At 44.4% G+C, this 25,000-nt stretch overlaps 1 protein-coding gene across 1 annotated transcript in view; it reads left to right on the top strand.

Annotated features, from left to right (window-relative positions):
* The window catches only part of LOC117761171 (receptor-type tyrosine-protein phosphatase T-like), a 152,834-nt gene that overhangs the window by 25,228 nt on the left and 102,606 nt on the right, over positions 1 to 25,000 (top strand). Inside the window, exon 2 of the mRNA XM_034584837.1 lies at positions 14,178 to 14,303. Within this exon, the coding sequence (XP_034440728.1) occupies positions 14,282 to 14,303 (22 nt within the window). The 5' untranslated portion in view covers positions 14,178 to 14,281. The remainder of the gene's footprint in view (positions 1 to 14,177; positions 14,304 to 25,000) is intronic.

Raw genomic sequence — 25,000 nt, forward strand, 5'->3', positions numbered from 1 at the left:
GAGCCCTTGGGTACGCCCGTCCTTGCTCTCCGGTCAGGGTGAAACGATGACCTGGTTTCAACAATATGACCTCAGGTGGTACAAACACAAAGACACACAAACTCTCTGACTTTCAAACAAATAAACACACACACACACACACACACACACACACACACACAAGCAGGAGCATTCGCACAAATAACTGAACAGGCAACTGCAGAGTACCTTTTTTCAATTAGTGCGTAGTTTATACTCAGGTTTTTTTTTAATGGTCTATAACACACACACACACACACACACACACACACACACACAGACACACACACACACACACACACACACACACACACACACACACACACACAGACACACACAGAGACACAGTCCCTGCTATACTGATCATTCTTCTGCATGAGGGGAGACTGTGTACATTTTGCCTAAGTCTGTTTTGGTTGACAAGAGAGGAAGATGGGTAATCAGTGTGTGTGTGTGTGTGTGTGTGTGTGTGTGGTGTGTGTGTGTGTGTGTGTGTGTGTGTGTGTGTGTGTGTGTGTGTGTGTGTTCTTTGTTCTTTGTTACTGAAAACCTTCTACGTGGAAAAAGGGCCGATGTTGAATCACGGTTTAACATTTCCCAGGCAGCTGCTCTGAATCTGCATAAAGTAGATTTGACCCTCACTTTATGCAAATGAGTAAAAGTCCGTCGTGCAGCTATCGTGTGGACGTTCGGACGGAAACATGAGCAGCAGCAGTCGATATCACCCAGAAACCCAAAAGGACCACACATCTCTCCGTCAATCTAGATAAAACCGCAGAGAGAGAAGTACGGACTGAGATAAAGAGCACCTGCATAACCTCCGTCTGCCGATATCTGAAGTAGAGGCCAAATGTTGTGTGGCGCCGGCGACCTGCAGCGCAGCTAAGAGGAGGTTTTAGCAGTGGAGCTAATCTAAATCAAGTATTAAGCCTGCGAGAGGTGCAGAGTGAAGGGCCACTTCAACCTACACGCTCCCCTTATGAATATTAACAGGGATTGAACTGGCATTGGCTTAAAGGGATATTATGTGGAGTGCAGTGCAGTGCAGTGTGTGTGTGTTGTGTGTTAGAGTTATACAAATCCTCAAACTATGTATTTATGCGACTTTAAAGATGTTGTTTTAATGCTAATTTCAGACAAACTGTCAGTGGAAGACGTGAATATCTCCTCACAGGGACCAGGGACAGCTGGAAAAGTGAAAATTATATTTTTACAGCAAGTATTCACACCACTGAGTATTAGCATTGCTTTGTAGTCAGTTTGTCGTTTGACCACATTTCAACACATTGACCAAAATGCATCGACGATTGGCTTTTTAAATTATGTTCAGTCATATGCTGATTAATAGACATTAGCCAAAAATGTCATTTGGATCTAAAACGCAAAAAATGGTTTGTGTTGAGAAACGTTTGACTAATGTGATAAAAGAAACTAATGGGAATGTGCAGGTTTGTGGTTTAGAGCAAATGTTGGCCAGCTGATTTTAGTAAACGGTCCATGTCACGTTGACTTTCCATAACACGTTTTTAGGTGAGTAAACTCAACTAATGGGCAGTGAAGTTGAAGTGAAAAAGGATATTTTACGTTACATGTAAAGTTCTCTCAACTTAAAATATGATGTGATAGGTTTTTTTTTTTCAATCCATAAAAACGCACAGTTACGAATTCATAAGATTTAATAATTCAGGTATACGTCACTTTGATAGATGAGTAGATCTGAATAGTTACTTAAAATAGTACGTTGAGTGAACTTCTTAATTTAATGAAAGCCTTAAAGGTGAGTAAACTTAAAAAGGGCTTTGCGGCTGATTTCTCCTTCTTGAGTTAAATCAACGTTTCCTTTCGTACAGTGAGGACGTGCAGAGGTTCATGTCGTGTTCTCTCCTAAGACAGAAACGATGCTGACTTCACTGTGCGTGGATTCATTTCACTCACGATGCTGTTGAGCTTCCATTCCCAGTATATTTCCTGGAAGTGACAGCGGGTCATTGTCGTACAAGTCAAGTTCCGTGTGTTCACCTCCCTGCGTTTCTCTCTTATTCTCCTTCTCTGTACTTTATTGCATCTTGGTTGATTATTGAGCTCGTGAGCTCGGCCAATCAATGACCATTTATAATTCAGTGGTTTAACATATCACAGTGAGCGGCGGAAAAAACCTGCGACTACAGCAGCAATACTTCACTTTGACATGAAGACCAGTCAAGGTTGTAAACAGCAGCTGTTAGTGTGTGTGTGTGCTGGGAAAGTGCAGAGGATTAATCTTAGCCTGCACACACACAGACACACACACACAGACACACACACACACACTCCATCACTCTGTGTACCCATCAGTAAGTGTAGCAGTGAGGGTGAAGACGGGGTCGAACAGCAGAGGTGAGGGTGAGGTCACTCCCACACTATCTCAGCTCAGATTTAAAAACTCTTCTCCTTTGTCAATCTTGGCAAGATGTGTCATCTTCAAGCAGGGGTCTGAGAAAAGGAAGAAAGGTGTGAAGAAGTTAGATGAGTGCATGTGAATGTTCGGACATCAAATACAAGTGATCAAGAAGAAAGATGTCAGACATTTGTCAGTTTCATCGTGGACAGAAGATGTTTGAAAAACTGCAGCTTCACATGTTCGCATGTAAACTGGATATGTTGTTTTTTTTATCTGCCTTAGTGTCGCAACAAGATGTGCGTGCGTGTGGGTGTGTGCGTGTGTGTGTGCGGGTGTGTGTGTGGGTGTGTAATGTTTTGAAGTATCTGTGTACACAAACACACGTGGGAATAATTGCAAGCAGTACTTATTTATCACCCAGTGAATTCCCCGAGCTGAGGAAGAGGAGTGTGTTTACTGCCAACAGCTCTCTCTCTCTCTCTCTCTCTCTCTCTCTCTCTCTCTCTCTCTCTCTCTCTTTCTCTAACTAACCACCACCAACACACACATGTTAACACACGTGCATATGTGTTTCATTAAACACATGCATGTACACAAATATACAAATTCAGAAACCCAAAGTTTAAATGCCAGCATATAAGTTTGTGTGTGTGTGTGTGTGTGTGTGTGTGTGTGTGTGTGTGTGTGTGTGTGTGTGTGTGTGTGTGTGTGTGTGTGTGTGTGTGTGTGTGTGTGTGTGTGTGTGTGTGTGTGTGTGTGTGTGTGTGTGTGTGTGTGTGTGTGTGTGTGTGTGTGTGTGTGTGTGTGTGTGTCCCGGAGCGTCTGTTTCTCCCTCAGTAATCAGAAACGAGCAGCAGTGAAAATGCAGCACATGCATTCTACAGTAGCTAATCATCTCACACTGACAAATTTTATGAGTTTTAGGCGTTTCTTTACGATGCTGCGGGGCTGCGTCAGAAACCTTCATCGGCTCGAGCGGCTCGGGATACAAATGGACTCATTTAGTTTTATTGTACGTATTTATTGACGATATTAGGGAGAGAAAGGGAGACCGAGAACGAGCTGAGCTAATCAGAACATCGATCAACCTGCGACCTCACATCCAAGAACTTGAAAACAACGGAGCTGAATGTGACATCGTGAATTATTGGTACGTTTGGAGAAATATATTATCATTGTCACAGAGACACTGATTCCACCTCTTCCTCCTCTTCCACCTCTTCCTCCTCCAGCACTCTCCAGACCCTCGAGCCTCTTTAAAGGAGACATATGATGTTGTCTCAGTGTTTCCTTCCTCCAGTGTGTTGTACAAGTTTTGTGTGAATGTAAAAGTTCTGCAGAGTAAAGAAGCCCCAAGTGAAATCGAGATGATTCTGAAAAACTCATTTCAATCATTTACTTCCTCTTCCCTGACGGCACGTTGAGCAGTTTCCTTGTTTTCCGATCCTCCCGCAACGTGTTGAGATCGTGGTTCCGTATACTCCAGAAGTCTAAACTAAACTTCTGTGCTTAAATTTACAATATTATCCCCATTTCTTGGATCTTAGGTTCAACTGATCCTCGACCAAATCAGGGAAATGTAAATTAAAGAATAAATATCAGACTAGAATGTAGGATGAGCTCATCGTACTTTATCGGTTTTAATTATTTGACAACTTAAGTTCATGTATATTTGATTTCGATTAGAGAATCAGAGCTGAGAGAAAAAGGGAAAGGATCGGAGTGATGGACAGACAAATGAGAGGAGAGGGAAAGAGTTTGCCGCAGCGAAGCGAGTGATGAGACGAGGAGGGATCGAGAGAAGAAAGGTGGAGGGCAGGGGAGGGAGAGCGAGAGAAAAGACACAAGAACGATGGCGAAGAGGAGAGGGAGGAATAGAAAGGAGGAGAATAATAGATCTGAGAGGAATGAAAGAGGGAGAGTGACGGAGGTGAAGGAGGAAAAGTGAAGAAAGAGTGAAGTTGACAGGAGAGGGAGTCGCTCACCCCTGTAGTTCTGCTGAGAGGAGGTCTGGACCTGCTACCTCTCCTAATGAGCACCACAGAGAGTGAGTGTGTGTGTGTGTGTGTGTGTGTGTGTGTGTGTGTGTGTGTGTGTGTGTGTGTGTGTGTGTGTGTGTGTGTGTGTGTGTGTGTGTGTGTGTGTGTGTGTGTGTGTGTGTGTGTGTGTGTGTGTGTGTGTGTGTGTGTGTGTGTGTGTGTGTGTGTCTGTCTCACTGTGTCTGTCTTTGTGTGTGTGATAGAGGAGTTAGTGTGTGGAGGTTCATCCCATGGCTGTGTGTGTGTGTGTGTGTGTTTTTTTGTGTGTACATTTATATCTGCGAGGGCCAATTTGAGTCGTACAACTTGCCTCGTCTGTTCAGGCTCACGGTTCAGATTTGGTTCGGGTTAATGTTCAGGAAAAAAAACCCAGTTCAGACTCCTGGACTTTCGTAATAACATATTTCAGTCCCCAAACATTTCTTTGTAAACAAACCCGTGCTGCTCGCTGTGTTCATTCTTGTTCGGCACATTTTAGTGTAAAAGATAATTAACGAATCGAAGGATGGGTGGAACGTGGGATCGAGGAAACACACACGGGAACAAACAAGGGAATGAAGGAAGGAGCAAATGAAAGAGGGAACGCAGGAAGGAAAGTGGGATTCAAATAACGGAACGTAGGAAAGGACAAACTAACAAGGGAAGCAGAACGTTTTTCTTCACCTCTGATTCCCTCTTCCTCGCTGTTCATGTTTTTCAGGGTGTTAATGAGAGTACTGTGATTAAACCTGTGTGTGTCTGTCTGTCTGTGTGTGTCTGTGTGTGTCAGTGTGTGTGTGTCTGTGTGTGTCAGTCTGTGTGTGTCTGTGTGTGTCAGTGTGTCAGATGACTCATGTTGTGACTCAGTCCGTCTCCGACACTTGTCATGAAACTGCCTGACAGGCTGTTGTGTGACACGAGAGGCTGATCTGACAGTTCACACCGAACCAACTGGACAATCATCACAGAGCGAAGCTGTGAATCAAAGACAACGATGCAACGTCTGATTTCACGTGTGTCGGTCACGATTGAAATTCTCTTATTCGGCCTCATTCGAGTCGTTAATAGAACGAAGGTCTTTCTGAAATCATGCATTCGAGGATATCAGGATCAGACCTGAGTCAGATTCGATCTTCTGATCCATTCACTTTGAGAATTACAGATTTTTCCCACGTTCTTTTGATTTTTTTATTTAAAAAGTCCCAATTTCCAAGGAAACTTTGGTCTCCATCAATTCCAATTCGTCCTTTTCAACCCAGTAGTCACAGGAAAATAAAATGAAACAAGAATTAAACCATGTTGTAGAGTGTCTGTACTTACACTTGAGTTTAAAGGCCCAATGAAATGAACAACACAATATCCCAGTGTTAATGCCATCGTGTACCTGGCCCATGAAGACCACCTCCTTCACGGGCCACATAGACTGCGAAGGCCCAACCTGAGTTGTCTGTGTCACTGCTTTCTGTGCCCCGCCTTTATTACTGTCGCCTAGCAACGGAGCTGAAGTTTCACACAACAAGAAGAAAGTTTTGAATGCCCCTTTGTACCGTGAGCTGTCCGGTTGAGTTGAGGCGTGATACTCGAGCATCGGACGTCTTGTCACTTGCCGTCGCCGTTACCTCTTTGAAAAACGTCCGTCGCTGAGACCTTCGTTTCTCGGGGATGAAAGGATGCATTTGTCGACTGCCTTTGAAGTAGCCTTTGAAATGGGACGTGCCGATGTGATGCACTCGGCCCTGAAGTGCAGCCACACCAGGATCTGAGACACAGCGAGAGTATTTTCTTTATCTCGATTTCTGTCCTTTCTCTTCCTGTGAAACACTTTCAACTGTTTGATGATCTATGGGCTGTTTACTCATTCTGCGTCCAATCAGAAGGCTGAAACAGGAAAAACTGTTTCCATTCGCCCGCACCACCCGTTTCAATGATCGCCCATTTGTTAAAAACACTCATAACCTGCTTTTTACATCTGGGGCCAAAGCGAGTTCCCTCAGCTGCTCTGCTCCGTACTGGACTCAGTGGATTTACCTCAGGGTCAAACTGGGTTGGACTGGAACCAGACTGGACTGGTTCGGATTCCAGTCCAAGACCAGGCCGACATAATTAGATTTAAGAGTATAAACTTCCAGGCGTGTTTTGAGAAGTGAAATAAAGTTACAGCAGCTTCGGGGGAACACGTAAATCAAATCAGCTTTGTGTGTGTGTGCGAGTGTCATTAGAATTGTTACTCTCCTACTTTGTGAACTTCTCTAAATTTACTTAGACTACTTGCTGCAGCCAGTCATTTCAGACAGAGGGCACGTGTGTGTGTGTGTGTGTGTGTGTGTGTGTGTGTGTGTGTGTGACAGCGACTGTGTGTTCATGTGTGTGTGCATCAATCTCCTCTGCATTCCAATCTCTCAACTTCCCCTTTGTAGTTACCCCTCTGTCTGATCCAATTGATTCAGCTCAGTGCAGACGAACCGTATGTGCAAGTGTTTTTGTGTGTGCTTTTGTGCGATTGTCGTGTGTTTTATGTGTGTGTGTGCGTGAGTGAAAGCAATCGGTGGCGACGTTGTTTTCCGTGTTCTTTCATGTAGAACTAAAGGTTACAAGGCAGGTCCCCTATTGATTCATGTAGCAGATAATTAAAGTTACAATAGACCCTTCAGGAAATCACTTCCTACCCTTTAACACTTTAACACACACACACACACACACACACACACACACACACACACACACACACACACACACACACACACACACACACACTGAGAGGAGGGGATTTAAGGGAACAATCGCACACAACAGCTGTTTCACTCTTCACTCATTCACGTTAATTCCTTTACTCACTCATGCTTCACCCGGGACACAATTTTCCGTCCAAACCCCCGAGAGAGAGAACGAGTCCGACCCAAACTCAAGATGCAAGAAAGTTCTTTGTGCCTGTGAACCCGATGTTTTTCCCAGATAACAGACACGTACACTGCGTCTTTTATCACTTGAACCTGTTTCATTACAGACATTTTCTGTATGAATCTATTCAGCATTTATCCTCTCACACCATCCTCTCACCTCCTACTCTCCAGACACACACACACACACAACACACACACACACACACGCACTAATGTAAAAGCCTCACGCAAAACTCTAATCCTCTCACCTTACGACACTGCTTCCTATTTATTTATCTATAATTCTTTCAAATCAATGTAGAGGAGTGAGTTCACTGACTCACCAGCGCACGTTGTGTGTTTTTCTGAGTTATTCCGTCAAACAGTGTAAACGTACGTGCAAACACACACAGCGCAACCTCCATCTGCTTGTTATCCAGGCCTATTGGAGTGGCAGTAATGGCATTTAGTATTTAGTCAGTGTGTTTAGTTCGCCTCGGGATGTGTGTGTGTGTGTGTGTGTGTGTGTGTGTGTGTGTGTGTGTGTGTGTGTGGTGTGTGTGTGTGTGCGTGTGTGTGCACGGAGGGAGGGGTTGGGTGCAGATGCCATATGTTGGCATATGGTTTTAAATGACTTATGTTGGCTGACAGTGGATTTAATATGAGTTAACTAAGAGACGAGATAGGGACACAAACACGCACACACACACACACACATGCGCACACACACTGAGTCACTCCACCCACACACCCACACACCCACACACCCACAGACACACACCTGTGTTTCCAGACTTTCTCAGCCAGGATTCACTCTGACTTACACGCACACAAACACCCACGTTGGATTTATATTCCTTGAATTTAGTTATTAGAAGAATAACGGTGAAGAAGTCGTGAGTAGATGATATCGTAGCGTTGAACTATAACTGTATATAAATGAAAGGACTCAAACAGCTGCACAGATACGTGCTGCTCCCCCTGAAGGATTGGATTTGACTCATCAGTCGGAGACTTTCTTCAAGTCGAAGCATTTTTTTTGCAGAGAAGCTGCAGAGTGTTGATGTTATTCTCGTTTTTTAAATCCTCCCACTACATCGACTTCGGTTGGGTATCAAGCGTCGACTCAATTAGTTGTTGCGCATTTCGAATGTGTTGTTAGTGTTGTCTGTAAATTAAGATGGACGACATGACAGCTCCTTAAAAGCTCATCCAGGCGGCGGGAGGCAGCACAGGTCACAAACCTGCCTCCTCCATGTTAGCAGACGGGACATGGACCCATTTTGGATTGAATTAGTTGTGTGGTGCTATATTAACTGGCTGAAACGTCACGATTGACAGCTGAGACGACTCCTGATCGGTCGAGCGTATCAGCGGAAGCTCAAAAACCACGGCTGCATCCCACGATCACGGCTGCATCACTACTGCTCGGGCCCGGCTCCAAGTTACACCGAAAGCACAAGATATCATGAACGACTTGCAGAAACAAATCATCAAATGCTCATATTAATCAGCCAAATCTAATTCTACTGAGTGTTAATATGAGTTGTTACTTTATATTAATATTAAATATAGTTAATTAAAAACTTACATTTGACTGTGAGGAGTAGAATTATCCTGAAATGAAAATACTGACACTGACAAACAACTCCAGATTATACATGAGTGCAGTACTTAGGTGAATGCACTCGGCTACTTCCCACCTCTGACACAGAAAACCGCTCGGCTCTGCAAGAACACACAACAGCATGTCCTCGCTCTGCTCCCACACACACACACACACACACACACACACACACACACACACACACACACACACACACACACACACACACACACACACACACACACACTTGAACACACTCAGGATCAGTAGATGTTATCTAAGTGAGCAGCAAACAGACTCTTTAGAGCCGGGCGCCTCGGGGTGCCCCCCCCCCGGTTTGTGACTCCGTGGGTTCTGTCGCTCTGTGTTAGCTTTGGCGGAGATGAAAGGCTCTAATGGTTGCTATCGGCGCCTCGAGGGGATGGAAATCTTAACATGAGAAAGACAGGGGATTCTGCTTAAATAAGTGTTATCAGCGCAGGATGTGTTTATTTGTGTGCGAGTGGGTAAACTCAGGGCAAAGAGTTATTTCTGCTGCTCTCGTGTGTGTGTTTGTGTTTGTTTGTGTGTGTGTGTGTGTGTGTGTGTGTGTGTGAGAGCGTTAGCGGAGGGAAACCAGGTTACTTGCATAATGCCAGCGTGTATCAGTGATACTGAGTTCGTCGGATCTCTGCTGTCTACGTGTCTAAATGGACCAGATGGGAGCTGAAGCACAAAGATCCGTTCTGAATGGATGAATTCACAATAACCTATTTACTTATTAAAATGGATTTTTCATAGAGACAGTTAAAGCGTACCGTGTCAGCCGTCTGATCTGCTTATACACTATACAACAAAGCTGTGGAGTATTAGAATATTTTACACTGTAAGTGGAAGTCGATGGTATTTGATCTAATAACTGGAATGTCACTCAAGGCCCGACGGTCCCCTTATGAAAAGCACATTTTAATTCACTGCAGTAAATTTCTCTCACTTATAAACATCAGTTCCCTTAATACGCCTAATTTTTCTTGAATGTTAATCGACAAAAAAGTTGACGTTAAAGGAAGTGATGAAAAACTCCTGGATCTGCCCCCTGATCCGGATCCACACAGCGATTAATGGATTTTCAGTTTCTGGGCGATCTGTTCATTTGCTTGAACATAAATCTGATTAGAAATGATGGACGACAACAAAGCATCAAAATAAAGCGACTAATTCAATAAAAGTCGGTTTATCTGTGATCTGATCATTTTCAATTAAAGGATAAATACAAAATCAAGGTTGTGAAAACACCACAGAGTTCCATGAGTGTGTGTTGATCAGAGAATCTCTAGTTTTCAAGTCTTCTTCAAAACAGCTGATGCTCATTTAGCAATTTATGATCCATTTAGAGTCAAATAGACCATAACGCACTGTATTCATTGGGGGCGTGGACCCATGTGACAGCTAGTAGTGTCCAATGGGCACATGTGGGCGTGTCCTCCATCAGGCCCCACCCATTTGCTTCTCCTAATATGGTCACTTCCGGTTTCAAGAGATGGCGCCGGACAAAATGTCAAACTGGAGGCTTCAAAACAGCAGCTCGCAAACCGACGGGTGACGTCACGTGGTCGTCCTCTGTCCAGAAGGTCGGCGGTTTGTCTTTCCCATTCCACCGAAGTGCCCTTGAGCAAGATACGGAACCCCCAAACTGTACTGCAAAGCGTTTTGATTGGTCATCAAGGCCATTCGCTGATGCGGGTAAATGTGGAGATGACATTGATAGACGATATGAAGTCTGTCGACCCGTCACACACATTCTCGTCATACACAACATTTAGAATAAGAAAAAAATATATTTCCTCAAATCAGGTATAAAATAAACGTGTCTCTCAATATCTCCACGTTTTTTTTATATTTCCGTTTCCAAATTGTGCTCCTTCCTTTTGAGAAGTGTGATTCCACCACCTGCGAACACAGACGTGCTCACACCACTCACACTCTGTGAGGAGTGACTGTCGTGCTGCTTCTTAGGATACGGAGAGAACGTTGTTTATTCTGACAGCGGAACAAAGTGCAGCTCAACAACAAGGACGACGAGCCCCTGTTTTAATAAAATGAAGAAAGAAAAAAGGAAAATTGGGATGAAAACCTTTTTAAGTGTGACTCGAATTCATTTTCTTTTAAAGAAACACAATCATCCGACGCCCGGACGAGCTCCCTGTCACATGAGCAGGTTTGAGACACAGCTCAGCAGATCTTGAAAAGCAAAAATGTTCACAGACTCATCACAGCGAAGGAAATATAGTAAAAGTAAAATTGCATTCTAATAATTAACAGAAGAAGAGATGACAGGTTTTCCTACACGTCGTTAAACCCGTTCTGACCGAGCTTCACTATCTGGTACAGCAGCTTCCTATGGAGCGCCCCCTGGTGGCTGCCTGCAGTGTAGCTTTTAAACCCTGCCTCTTCCACGTTAGCAGACGGGACATGGGACAAACTAAAAACTCAAAGTACGTGTGTGTGTGTGTGTGTGTGTGTGTGTGTGTGTGTGTGTGTGTGCGTGTGTGTGTGCGTGTGTGTGTGTGTGTGCGTGTGTGTGTGTGCGTGCGTGTGTGTGTGTGCGTGTGTCTGTGCGTGTGCATGTGCGTGTGCGTGTGTGTGTGTGCGTGTGTGTGTGCGTGTGCGTGTGCGTGTGTGTGTGTGTGCGTGTGTGCGTGTGTGTGCGTGTGTGTGTGTGTGTGTGCGTGTGTGTGCGTGTGTGTGTGTGTGTGGGCCTGATTCAGTCGTCATATCAATATTTGATCACATTGGTAACAGGAATGTTAATTAGCAGAGATGAAGGGATTCTGCTTGTTTTGGTGTCACATTAACACACACACACAAACACACACACACACACACACAAAATAACATATGCACACACGCCTACAGCCACGCATGTACACACATCACATGCAGGCTTCAGATCAGAATACAGTAACAGTGTTCAGATTTTTTATTATAGAAACTTTCTGGCAGAGAGTGTGTGTGTTTGTGTGTGTGTGTGTGTGTGTGTGTGCGTGTGTGTGTGTGTCATTATGAGACACAGGGAGGTGTTGTACTGATTTTGAAAACTAGATTAGGGGCATTGACACACACGCTCGTTCACACACACACACACACACACTCGCCTGCTGCTGTGAGCCACTTCTCCCTCTCATCCCCTGATAGTGGTTTTAAAATTGCAGATCGGATATTGAATATTGATGTTGGACCCCCCCACTCTCACACACACACACACACACACACACACACACACACACACACGCCCTCGCCTGTTTATAAGTCTCTTCTAATGAGATCACTTTGATTTCTTTCCATTTCTAATGAGATCACCGAACAACGAGGGGGCAATAAAGGCTAATTATCTCAGTGGTGATTAATTCATAACAGCTATTTTCATATCTGTAAGAGAAATACTTTCTTTTAGGAATATTCCACCCACTGCTGGAGGTTGTTTTTCAAACAGACAGAAAAAAAGGATCATTCTGCGATTAGATTTCCCAGTTGATGTACGATTGAAACGAAGCCACACATCCTTTGTGTTTTTGCACTTTCGGGGGTTTGCTATGTGGGCGGCCGCCTCTCAGGGGGAAGAGCGGGTCGTCCACCGACCGTTCAATTCCTGGCTCCTCCAGGCCGCGTGCTGGAGTGAAACCCCTTGATTCGGTCATTGTGTGGTGGATGTGTGATAGAAAAGTGCAGCATAGAGAGGAACTATATGGATATGTGTGTGTCGATGGGCGGATGTGACTATAGAAATGTGTGTTTACCATTTACTGTAGTTTCTCTTTGTATTCTGTTCACTATGGGGATGTGTGGTCAATGTTATAGAAGGAATTTAAAGTCCAGAAGATTTTCTTACTTCCATACACAAAATTGCAGGAAAATAATAGTCATATACTGTATATATATATGTAATATAGTATATCTATTAATGTAGATCCTCGATGCACTAAGAGACTTCACAGCATCGCTGAGTCTCTGGATTCATTGAGATCAACAAACATGTTGAAGTTTGTCTTTTATTTTGAAGATCAATTTAACCATTGCGCTGCTGTCGAAAGACGACAAAAAGCATCATTAGGTGATTTCATGAACAAAGCCACAAACGTTCCCTCAGTCCAAATGCTTCAAAACAAATTAAAATGGTTGTGTGTCAAAGCATATGTCTAATTAGGGAAGTGTGTGTGTGTGTGTGTGTGTGTGTGTGTCTGTGTGTGTGTGTGTAGTGCTCTAGGCCAGCAGAGAAGGCTAATGCAGTGGAAAATGTGACTTAGCTGGGCCATGAAATAACGATGAGACTGTGACTTAATCATGTTGACACATAGAGGTTTCTCTTTCTCCGCCGCTCGCTCGCTCTCTCACATAAAGACATGCTCTCTCTCTCTCTCTCTCCCCCCCCACCCCCCGTGCGCTCCCCTCTTCTCTGATAAACTCTGACAGTGTCTGTCTTGCAGTGGCTCTTTCAATTCGTGCTGATAACTTAATTAGTATAATGTTGTCGACAGCAGCTCATGAAAGCTCCGATTCCTGCACGTAAAAAACACTTGGAAATTAAAATCTTGTACAAGTGGTTGAAGATGTGGTTTTAAAAACAAGTGCTGGATAAAATACTTGAATCGCAAATATGCTTGAGAAGAATCTAATCATATTTCCAGATCTTTTTTTTATGGCTTCAGCAACTTTTGATCGTGCGACTCGTAGGAAAGACCAGCTGCTCTTTTCTGTGAAAACCTGAATTCTTTTCATTTCCTGTCAGAAAACTTTATTTCTGATGCGTCTATACTCAGTGAATATGTAGAAGTAATTATATTTACTTAGGTTTCCATGGATTGTCTGACATGTAGCAGGATTATGTAAATCTATATAACGGGTGGAATGTGGTGCAGATGCAGATAATGATACAGATGTTGTAATTCAAAACAAGGGGGTTTATCTTTCTATAACACATTTTCCTTTAAGCTTATGGATATTTTCGCATTTAATGGGAGTAGTTTGCGGAAAAAACCTGCGTGCATGGATCAATACATCTGTACGATATGGTCATAAAGTGGTTATGGCGAGATATTTGCTTTTCTTTATTTTATCGTCTGTCTTTCCTTGTCTTGTTTTTCGTCGTGCGTACAAAGATCATGTCTGTTTTTTCGGACGGGTAATATTTGTCCATGCATTGTCCAAATACTGTCTTTAAGCTGATGGCTGTTGTGCTTGTGCAGTTAAAATGTCCATATTCTGCTGTAATTTACGCGTCTTTTCCGTCCTCTGCTCAGGCGGCTGCACCTTCGAAGAGTCGTACAGCGGCTGCGGCTACAGCGTGTCTCTGGGAACCAATGGATTTACCTGGGAACAAGTGAACTCCTGGGAAAAGCCCACCATGGACCCGGCCCTGCCTACTGGTACGAGTCTAATTTTCCCTTTTGAGCATTTGCTGAAATCTTGCCAGGGTGAAGGAATGAAGCTTCAGGAGATGGATGATGTTTTAGGAAGAATTATTTATTGTCATGGACTCATTTATTGCTGCAATTATCTCTTTTTCTAAAACTGATTCGTTGCCAGCGTGCAATGAATCCTGGGAAAGGTCGTCCTGGGGGAGGATCCACCTGTCGGAGCCTGTGTTGCTCTTGGAGGGAAGGAGCCCTATGAATGGTGCAGCCGTGTACAGTCATGCTGTCTGTGATCCAATCAGTCGTCAAGATTGAGCCTCCGAAGGATGCACCCCCCCCCCCCCCCCTGAATTGGGACACACTCGTCCGTCTCTCCGAAAGCATTAGAGTGCATCCGTGCAGAAAATTCAGTTCAGTAGTTGTTTTTATTGGGCTTCCTAACTGTGGGTCCCTCGGTAACTGAAGAGAGCAGGGAGTGGATCTGGGTAATCTTCTTCTTCTGACCTTACTCTGCTCACTGTGTCGTCCTGGGTACGTGGAAAAAGAGTAACTTCTCCGGAGAACATGTCAGAAATGAAAAGAACGACACAAAGTAGTTTTTTTTATAGTTTTCCCTCTGGAGGTTCTCGGGTGTTTACCGCACGATGAATCATCACATTTGTTTAAAAGACGCACGTTCTTTGGCACGTTTAAGTTGCAAAGACGGTTTCAAAGTGGCAGGATGAAAAGTTTGACGTTAAAATGGTCTCACTTTCAGCTTCAGGGGGAAAGGTTAAGAAGTTAACTTCTCTTTCTCCAGATTTATCCCTCCCTTCCTCCCTCCCTCTCTCCCTCCCCCCCTCCCTCCGTCCCTCCCTCCCTCCCCCCCTCCCTCCGTCCATCTGAGCTGATGTAACCGAGGAGACAGATTGTGACGTGACCCACGGATGGGTTTCTCTTTCTCCGCCTCTCAAACGCCAAATGGCAATCATATGTCCCATCTCTCCGTCTTATTCTCCTGCACGCTCTCTATATGTCACACACACACACACACACACACACACACACACACACACACACACACACACACACACACCACACACACACACACGCACACAAACACACACACACACATGCTCACAACACACACTCGTCTCATCCATTTCTCTCCCTGTGTCTCAGTCACCTTCTCCTCCTTTCTTCACTCCATTAACTTGACTGTTTATCACAAAGTGTTTTACCGAAGCAGCGTTAAGATTCACAGTTATGTAAATATGTAAAGAACGCGAGCGAGGGCATCCTCCCTGTTTTACTCTTTAAAACCGTATAAATCTATAAATCTATATGTTTTTTGATGTATCTTTATGATTAAGAGTCTGAACCAGGCTTCATGTGTTTGTTCCATAGTTTCATCTGATCTGGTTACTTTTGGTTTCACATTGTAATTTAGGGACTAGGGAATTTTCTCTGACATACGTTCGTCCTGTCGTCATCACCTACGTGGGCGGAGTCTACCTGTACTCGACTCTGATTGGTTTGTAGACAGCGTTTGACGTGGGCGTGTTGTTAATTGAGGGGGGAAGTAATGATTCTGTTTGAATGGAGAAAAGGAAACGTCAAATGAACGTCCTCTTGGCTCAAACATTATATCGTCGGAGGTGAAGACTGCGGCTGCTTCCTCTTCTTCTTCTTCTTCTTCTTCTTCTTCTTCTTCTTCTTCTTCTTCTTCTTCTTCTTCTTCTTCTTCTATTGTTTAATTCTGTCTCTACTTCCTGTGATTGGTCCAAACTATCCAACAAAGTGTTTTCACTGCAAACCAACAGAACCCTGGTTCAGTTTGATCCAGACCAACACCTCTTCTGCTCTGAGGAACTGTTCAGCCCTGATGTTCAGCTTCAGACTGAACTGAAGAGTCTGAAGCTCTGGATCAAACAAAGTAAACGTGAAAGTGACCTTTTCTTGCAGTCACACACGTTTTACTGAGTGTTTAGTCACATATGGTTTTGCACAGGAGATGCAAACCTTACCGTGTTCATGTTAATGTTCCTTTTGGCTCCTGGGTTTAAAATCACCACAGAGAACTTCATTATATCCATCTTTTCCACTTGTCTATAACCATTAATCATTCTCATATTACACCCAACGATCCAATGACCCTCTCCCCCTTTCTATATTATATATTATCTCTCAGTCGAGTCAATTATCGTGCTCGTACATCATCATCATCGCACCCCCCCCCCCCCTCTATCTTTCCCCATCATTGTCTCTGACATGTGAGAGGTGGTGGTGAGACAGATCCGTCAGCCTCCACTCACCGACCGCGATCCTGCACCGACGATCTGATACGACTGAGCGGACACGACCCGTCTCTCTGTCTCTCTCTCTCTCTCTCTCTCTCCTCTCTCATCTCTCTCTCTCTCTCCTCTCTCTCTCTCTCTCTCTCTCTCTCTCTCTCCCTCTCATCTCTCTCTCTCTCTCTCTCACGTCTCATGTCAGTCTCATCTATCGCCGTGGTGGTGGTTGTCAGTGGTGATAGCCATCACGGCCTATGAGCTCTCCTCATCACAGACAACTTATCGACTGCTCGCTGGCCTGACAGCTACAGATCTGATAAAGCAGGACAAGAACAAATTGTCTGTCAGACTCTCGCACTTTGTCCTTTTTATACCCTGATGTTGAGTCTGCTGCTCGTACTGGACCTCAGCTGTTTAAATTAAAGCATCAACACGAATCTATAACTGGAAAAATAAACATGCAACATGGATGTGCAGCTTTTTGAAAATATTTCTAATTCCTACATTGCGAAAAAATGATGGTGAATGATTTAGGCACAATCTATAAATGATTCTCTGTTGGACCTAATTAAACGTTGGAAGTTGATTAAAGTACACAGGTGGTTGACGGACAGGCAGATCAGTCTGGCATCACCAGAAATTACATTGTACCGGAGCATTGTGGTGAAGAGGGAGCTCAGCCGAAAAGGCAAAGCTTTCTGGACACAACAAACTGGGATTAAACCCAGGAGTAGAGTCAGAACCTGCTGGGGAGAGGAACCTGCTGCCATCGTGCCCTGACCTCGGATAAGTGGAAGAAAACGGACGGATACAAATCGAGTGAAATAGCTGAAAATACAGAAAATGTGAAAGAACATCTGATTTAAAGATGTACGATGTCTGCATTAGACTTTCACCAGGCCTCAGTCACAACGGGACAACTTGTGGAAAACCCAGATGTTTGGAGTTGTAAGAAATGATGTTCACTCACCAGAAGATTTATGGAGAACAAAAGCAGAAAAGGACGCCGCTCCTGTCTGGAGGAAAAGTTGAGTTTAGAAACTGGAAACCTTGACGCTCTTCACTTGAGTTTGGGACCATTATCACAATTCAACAGAAATCTATTGGCTCACAAACGTGTTCTGTAGCTGTAGAACAAACAAGGTTTGGAACAAGGTTCTTCAGAGATCCGAGTTCCACAGAGTCGAGGTTCATCGGCAGACAAACAAGTTGAGGCTCAATTTAAATGTTGGTATATTTTTTAAGAGTATGCGTTCGCATCAATATTCATAAATGTTGGGTTCCCTGGTGATTTCAAGCTTCGTGTTGCCTCAAAGCTTTTTAAAGTGTTAGATCTTTGCCACCAGCGTGGGAACAGCACGTTCATGTGTGCAGGGTAAAATTTAAGCCTCTTGCTTTTGTCTCGCTGCCTCCGACATCGACACAGCGATCATATAATCCTCTTTCGCGCCTCACCTCCATAATATTGATGAGGTTGATACAGTTGTCAGAGAGCGTATAACCCACACTCCACGAGATTGGACGGGCGCCATCGCTCTCGGCATCTCTCCCTTGTCTCACCCCCATTGAGACATCATTGTCATATAGTCCATGCCCCTGACAGCGTATCGATCTCAGGCATCAGTGGATTGGAAGGGGAGGTTTGTTAAGTTCCTCCCTCATCATCTCTGTATTGATGTTGTAATGATGTAATATAACACACACACACACACACACACACACACACACACACACACACACACACACACACACACACACACACACACACACACACACACACACACACACACACACACACACACACACACACACACACACACACACACGACGACTCAAAGATGTGACGAAACTGGACAAGTTTTCCTTCCTACCGTCACCTTCATATCGACATAATCCATCCTACAATCGGGAAAACATCTTTTCATGCGTCCTGCTGTTATCTAACCTCATCAGAGAAACACACTTAGATCTGAGGAACATGATGCAAATCAACACGCTGGACGGCAACAGGGATATTTTATCATTCATCGGGTTTCGCACGGCGGGTAAAGGGTCATTTACGCTGCTTTTAGCTACGAAAAAAGAGACACACGTCCATTTCAAACAATCTAACCGTCACTGCTCACATGCCTTCATGCGTCTTTTACGTTAACAAAGTCGTGCAGCAATGCATCCACTGGAGGGCAGCGCAGAGTCGAGACTTTCTGACAACGACGGGGGTCGAGGAGGTTGTGATAACGTTCCTCTTCAGGAAGAAGTAAGACATGGAGACGTCTGTAGTTTCTTTCTAGCCTCAAAGAGTTCCACCAATGTTGAAATTTCTTCCTCGTAACTTACGGTCGTATATATATATATGATGTTGAGACTAAAGACTTCCTGCTTTTCCTGTAAAGTAGCCTATAGGAGGTCATATACGTGAGAATGTACGGGATCTTGCGATGGAATGAAGTATACACTATAAAAGACTTATACTTATAGGCTGCAAAGCTTGACTGACACGCAGACACATGCACACTTCTAGTATTGTTATCCGAGCTCTTACCGGCATTTTTCAGAATGACAAAAAACATGAGCCAGAAAAGAGGAGGAAGGAAAAAAAAAAAGGCCACCACAGTAAATTTATTTCACTGTCAATCTTCTCACAAACCTGCAAATCTCCAAAAGAATAGAGGCTTCTAGGGCTTTTTATTCCTCCCATGCTCACTGCCTGGCCCTACACACAGAAACAGACACACACACACCACACACACACACACACACACCACACACACACACACACACACACACACAACACACACACACACACACACACACACACACACACACCTCATATCTCTTATTACCTTCAAACCGCAGGCTGAGCGAGACGACTCACACGAGCACCAAACATCAAACTTCAAAGCCAGTCGATGTTTTCAGCAACCATCAACACGGCCACAATCTGAGACGTGGAAAATGATCAGAGAGAGATGGAGGGGGGGGGGGGGGGTGTACAGTGAAGATGGAGAGACAGACAGAGGAAGAGAGGATGATTGAGAGATATGTGATAATACTGGAAAACAGGCGGAAAATCATCATCTGTATAATTGAGCATCATCAGCGTATTTGAGAGCCTCATCAAAGGGAAAGTGTTTGCACAGATGTGTGTGTTTGTCTTTTCTTAACATGTCGTGCAAGTGTGTGTCTGCGTATGATGTCAAATAACAGAGGGACTGGATGTCGAAATCAAAACCAAGCAACGGCAAAAGAGATATTTCATTCATGAAGATGGAAAGAGGACGACAAAGGTAAAGCAGTTTGTTATGAAGCGCATTTAAAAGAGCGTTCGGAAATATTACAAAAAGATGAAAAGGGAGACGGAAGTAGAGATTTCAGAGAACGCCGACGGAGGGAAAGTGTGGTCGCGATTGACACGAGGCACCGGAGCGCCGAGAGAGAGAGAGAGAGAGAGAGAGAGGCCGCCCCGCACTCACCGAGGAAGATAAAGAAAAAGCAAAAGGGACACGATGCTTCACAAAGGCCGAGAGACGAGCATCCAGATAGAGAGATGAGGGAGAAAGAGACCGAAGAAAGGAGACGAGCACAGACGGACACAAAGGCACAAAGACGCTTCCTTAATGACTCGCTTTACTTTTAGTTACTCGCCAGTTTGTTTCGAAAAAAGCAATTTCGAGACCTGGAATGTGGAATGTCTTAAAAGTTTTTTGTTGTACTGTCGTTTATATAAAGCTCTGTTGGACAGAAAGAGTTTTTCAAATCATCACACAGAAATCCACCTTGGATTTGTTAGTGAATTATCAAGTTGTTCCCTCTTCTCCTTCAGGTTCAGTCCTGAAACTCTCGAGTTTTACTTCTGCACATCTCCAACGTATCAAGGGTGAAGCTATCAAACATGCAACATGTCACTGTAAAGCTTCGCGTGAGCTCCACTGGACGGAGAGAGGTGACACTCCTGTTAAATGATGTCCCACACCGCATCGTGAAAGGGTCTTTTCGTGTTGTTTTAATTTGGTTCCTTTCCTGCCACGACACAGTGAAGGAGATTTGAAATGGTTTAACTGGCAGATACAACAAAGCAGAGAGAGGCCGAGGGGCTCAGGTGGAGATGGACAGAGACGTAATTCTCTCACAGAGGAGGAGAAATCACAAAGACGAGTAGAAATCCTTCGTTCTTTCTTCTGCACCGAGTCGCCGACTGTTTCTCACAAAACAATCTTCAACTCCAGAAGCTACACGTCACCTTCTCTCGTACCTCCTCTGCATCTATGTGCGTTCTCCTTCTGTCTCCTTCTCGTCGTCGCCCGCACTGTGTATTTGGACGATATCTCTGAGTTCTATTAACAGGCTGTTAAGAACTAAAATGGCAGTGGTGCGTCTCCCTTGAAGTCAAACAGCGACAGCGACATGTTCATTTGCGGTTTCGAAGCGGTGACAGACGATCTCTGTCGTCTCTCCCTGTGAATCTGAACAGACGAGCATTTAATGATCCCCGGAGGGACATTGAGCTGCTGCAGCAACAAGGAGACGAGGACACAGATAAGAGGAGGAGGAACAGAAAAAAATGTATTTAAGAGCAATTACAAGAGAAGAGAACACGGTGTTAGATGTAACAGATAAAAGATAAGAAGGTCGGCAGATAACAGGTTTATTATTTATTCACAGAATCAAGAGTATGAAAGTGAACAGGTTTTGTTTTTTAGTTTCCAACGTAATCACAACTTCACGACATAATAAGAAACATTATTAGATTGTGACTTTAAAGGAAGTAGTATTTAGAGCAGAAGGGTTAAATGTGCATTAACTTTTAATATTGTTTTAAGTTTCAAAGATCTATAGTTTAAGATGTTTACTGTTGTACACGTGTAGAATTGTGTGAATAACATTTGCTGGGTGGCTCTGTTAAGAAAAGTTACGTGAAAAGCTAAAGTTCAAACTTTATAGCTGTAAAAGTTTTGCCCCATCCCACTGAAACATTTAACGGGAAATCGGTTTAGTAGTTTTTCAGTCATCCTGCTGACAGACAAACCGTTAAATAGCCACGAATACAGTAGCGCTCATTCCTCTGCCGAGCGCCAACCGTCCCCGTAAATTCAATCAATACCAAAGATGGTGACAACACGTTTCCTGGATTCGCCAAAATCTAACGAGTTCTTTCTCAGGCCGTGTTCCATCCGTCCGACAACTGTGGAATTGGGACACATGTGCTACTGGATTAAAATGAATATTCCGCTGGATTCAAACAATTTTTCATGGTTATTTTTGCAAGATTTCATACGTTTGACTGGCAGCGGTCGCCATCTTGATTCACTTCGTCTGTGGGTAAAGAATTCAGGCATTTCTGTCTACCTCTTCGTTTATAGCGGGGTCCTGAACACACTACGGTTGAAGATGGCCACTACGTCTACGTCACATGGAGAAATGGGCAAACACGCCCAAAACACACGGGTAGGGCCAAGCTCTTTGACCTCGCCCGTCGGAGATTCACTGCGTCGTAACGAAATGTGCAGCGTCAGCATCTAGAAGAAATTAGCACGTTCACCCTGGTGTCTCGTTTCCGTGAAGAACGTCTGCAGAGTCGTCCGACCGCGGAGCTAATGAGGATTGAATCCATTCACCCTGCAGACACAAGCCAGATGTTAGACTGTGTTACTGGGTTGTTCTGACCAGCGGGGCCTGAGGCTGAAGGTGCAGCTTCGCTACCTGCAGACCTGCAGATACAGATGTGGCAGATGTGAAGTTCCAGTGTCAGACGAAAACCCGATGAGTCAATCGTCTGCCCGTCTGGATCATCGTTCCCTCTCCGCCACCTGCCTTCTTCTAAGAGTTTCACATCAGGCCGTCTTTTATTCTCCTATTTTTCACTTTTCTCTGTGAGATTTCTTTTTTCCTCTTCGGCATTTTGAAGCCTTTTCAAAGTGTTGACAGCCGAATGAAATGTACAGCTTTTCTCCTCCTTCTCCTCCTGGAGGTTTGAGGTTATTGTAAAGATAGCCGGAGCTCTGCTGTGTGTTATGTGTGTGTGTGTGTGTGTTTGTGTGTGTTTGTTGTAGCCTGTCATTTGCGCTGTTGATGTGTTGATGTTTGCACTGACTGACAGTCCCGGAGCCGAACCGTGTTGCAGAAAGCCTCGCGGCTCTGCCTGTCTCTGCTCTTCTCTTTACCACTTCTATTCTATTCTTTCTTCTTCTTCTTCTTCTCCTTCGCTCCCGTCTCTTCGCACCTCCCCTCCCGCCAACACTCGTTCCTCCTGAAGCGTCTTTGTCCTAAATTTGCCTCTCAGTTTCCATCCATGTTATTTTCTTCAGATTTGACAGCTTGACAGAAAAGTATGTTTGAACTGCGGTGAACGTCTCGAGTTGTATTTTGACATTTTTCTCGTATCTGTGTGTTTTCATCTTTTGTGTGTGTGTGTGTGTGTCTGTGTGTGTGTGTGTGTGTGTGTGTGTGTGTGTGTCTGTGTGTGTCTGCTCGTCAGCGCTGCTTCTTATGTTTCCTTCGAGAGGCTGAAAACAAATCAGCACTAATCAGAGCGCGCCTCGCCATTCAGTTGTGACACATACTTAGACTGAAACACATAGACTGCACACACACACACTCACACACGCTATCATGCCTTGTTTAAACTGCCACCAGTAATAGACTTGTGAATTACAGTGTGTCACAGCAGTATTGTGTGTGTGTGTGTGTATTGTGTGTGTGTGTGTCAAGTGGCGGCTGATGGGTACAGAGGTTAAATATCCCGTCCGCTTTTTTGGTCAGCGCTGGTGATTGGAGGGCCCTTGTCGGGGCTGACTTGATTGCATTTGTGATTTGTGGGCGGGCGGGAAGCGGCGCCGTCGGGCCGGTGAAATGACAAATGGCGCGGAGCAATAGTAACACATTGACAGGGTGACAGACAGCTGCTGTTTAAACCCCCCACGGTTTTATTCCCTCCTCTGCATTCTCTCAGTGTCAGCGGATCGCTGCGGGTTTGAGTCTTTGAAAAGACGTCACACTGCTCCGACTTCATGTCAACCCCCCTCTCTGAGATGAGATAAGATTATACATATAAAACCAAGTACATGTTAAATCGGGTGGATTTGTGTTTTTATATTCATTCCTTTACTTCTCTAACGCGTTTTTATCGTCAACACTCGGACGTCACCAAATATAAAACACAAGTCGGGACAGACACGGATGTAAAATGCAAACTGAGGACTTGATGGTGGAGGTGATGAATCTGATCGGAGAAGAACAAACACGCCTCCTTTAAATTCAACGTAAAAGAATAAGCAGATTTTTTGGGGTCACCTTGAATGTCCCCGAGTGAGAGCTCCTGTCACTTCTCCGATCTCAGCCGTATAAATCTTTGAATGAAATGTCATCTCTTTTTCGATTTTTCCACAACTTTATTCTTCTGCAAACTTTTTTTTCCACCGGCTAAATAAAGGCAAGTTAAGAGTGTTCTTAAATTTTAAACAAGCACTTTCCTTCCAGGAGAAATGGGGGTGATTTAGAATCGGGGCGTTGGTTGAAACGTCGCTCTGAGGCCTGCGTGGAGCTGTCAGTCTGTCAGAGTGAAGCCATTAGAGCAGCGTCACACGTCCACAGAGGGAGAGACGGAGACGGAGACGGAGACGGAGACGGAGACGGATGGATTACCTGACTGGTTGAAATCCCTTTGTAACTCCGACTACAGCAGATAGAGCCGTCAGTGACAGACGTAGCAAATGGCAGCGGGAGATATAAGAGAGCAACGAGATGAAGGGAAGGAGAAGGAAAGGAAGGAGAGTGAGTGAAGGAGAGAGGAAAGGGGGGGGGGGGGGGGGGGGGGGGTTGAGTAGTTAGGCTGAATAGATTGTTTCTATATAAAGAAAGAACAGGTACGTCAGGGGAGTGATGGAGAAATGGGATCATCACTGAGATTCAAGAGATGGAAATCAGGAATTTGACAAATGGGTCATTTAACTTTATCCTTTACTACTTTTCTTTGCGTGTGTGTGTTTGTTTCCGATGTTTGAGATCAACACAAACCTGGAAGGAAGTTTCACGGCTTCAGGAGGTTGTGATTATTCTTCATCTTCCCCCCGATGCAGACACAACGGCCGAACCTCTGTGTGTTTATCAGACACAAAATTCACAAATTTCACAAACACACCATGCATGTGGAGGCTTATAGCTTTTCCAAAGAAACACAACGCAACGCGCCTGCACGCTATTTATCAGCAGGAGCAATAAATGCCCATTTTTAAGACCAAGCCACCATATAAAAGCCTCGGATCACAGCAGTAATGGGTCCCTGTAGGCCAGTGATAACTCTCTGTGTGTTTATATGTGAGCGTGTGTGTGTGTGTGTGTGTGTGTGTGTGTGTGTGTGTGTGTGTGTGAGAGAGAGAGAGTGACGTAACCTGACAAACACAAAGAGAAAGGCAATAAGGTCTGAAAATGACCGACAAC

This window comes from Hippoglossus hippoglossus, chromosome 5, assembly GCF_009819705.1.
Source record: "Hippoglossus hippoglossus isolate fHipHip1 chromosome 5, fHipHip1.pri, whole genome shotgun sequence".
NCBI lineage: Eukaryota > Metazoa > Chordata > Actinopteri > Pleuronectiformes > Pleuronectidae > Hippoglossus > Hippoglossus hippoglossus.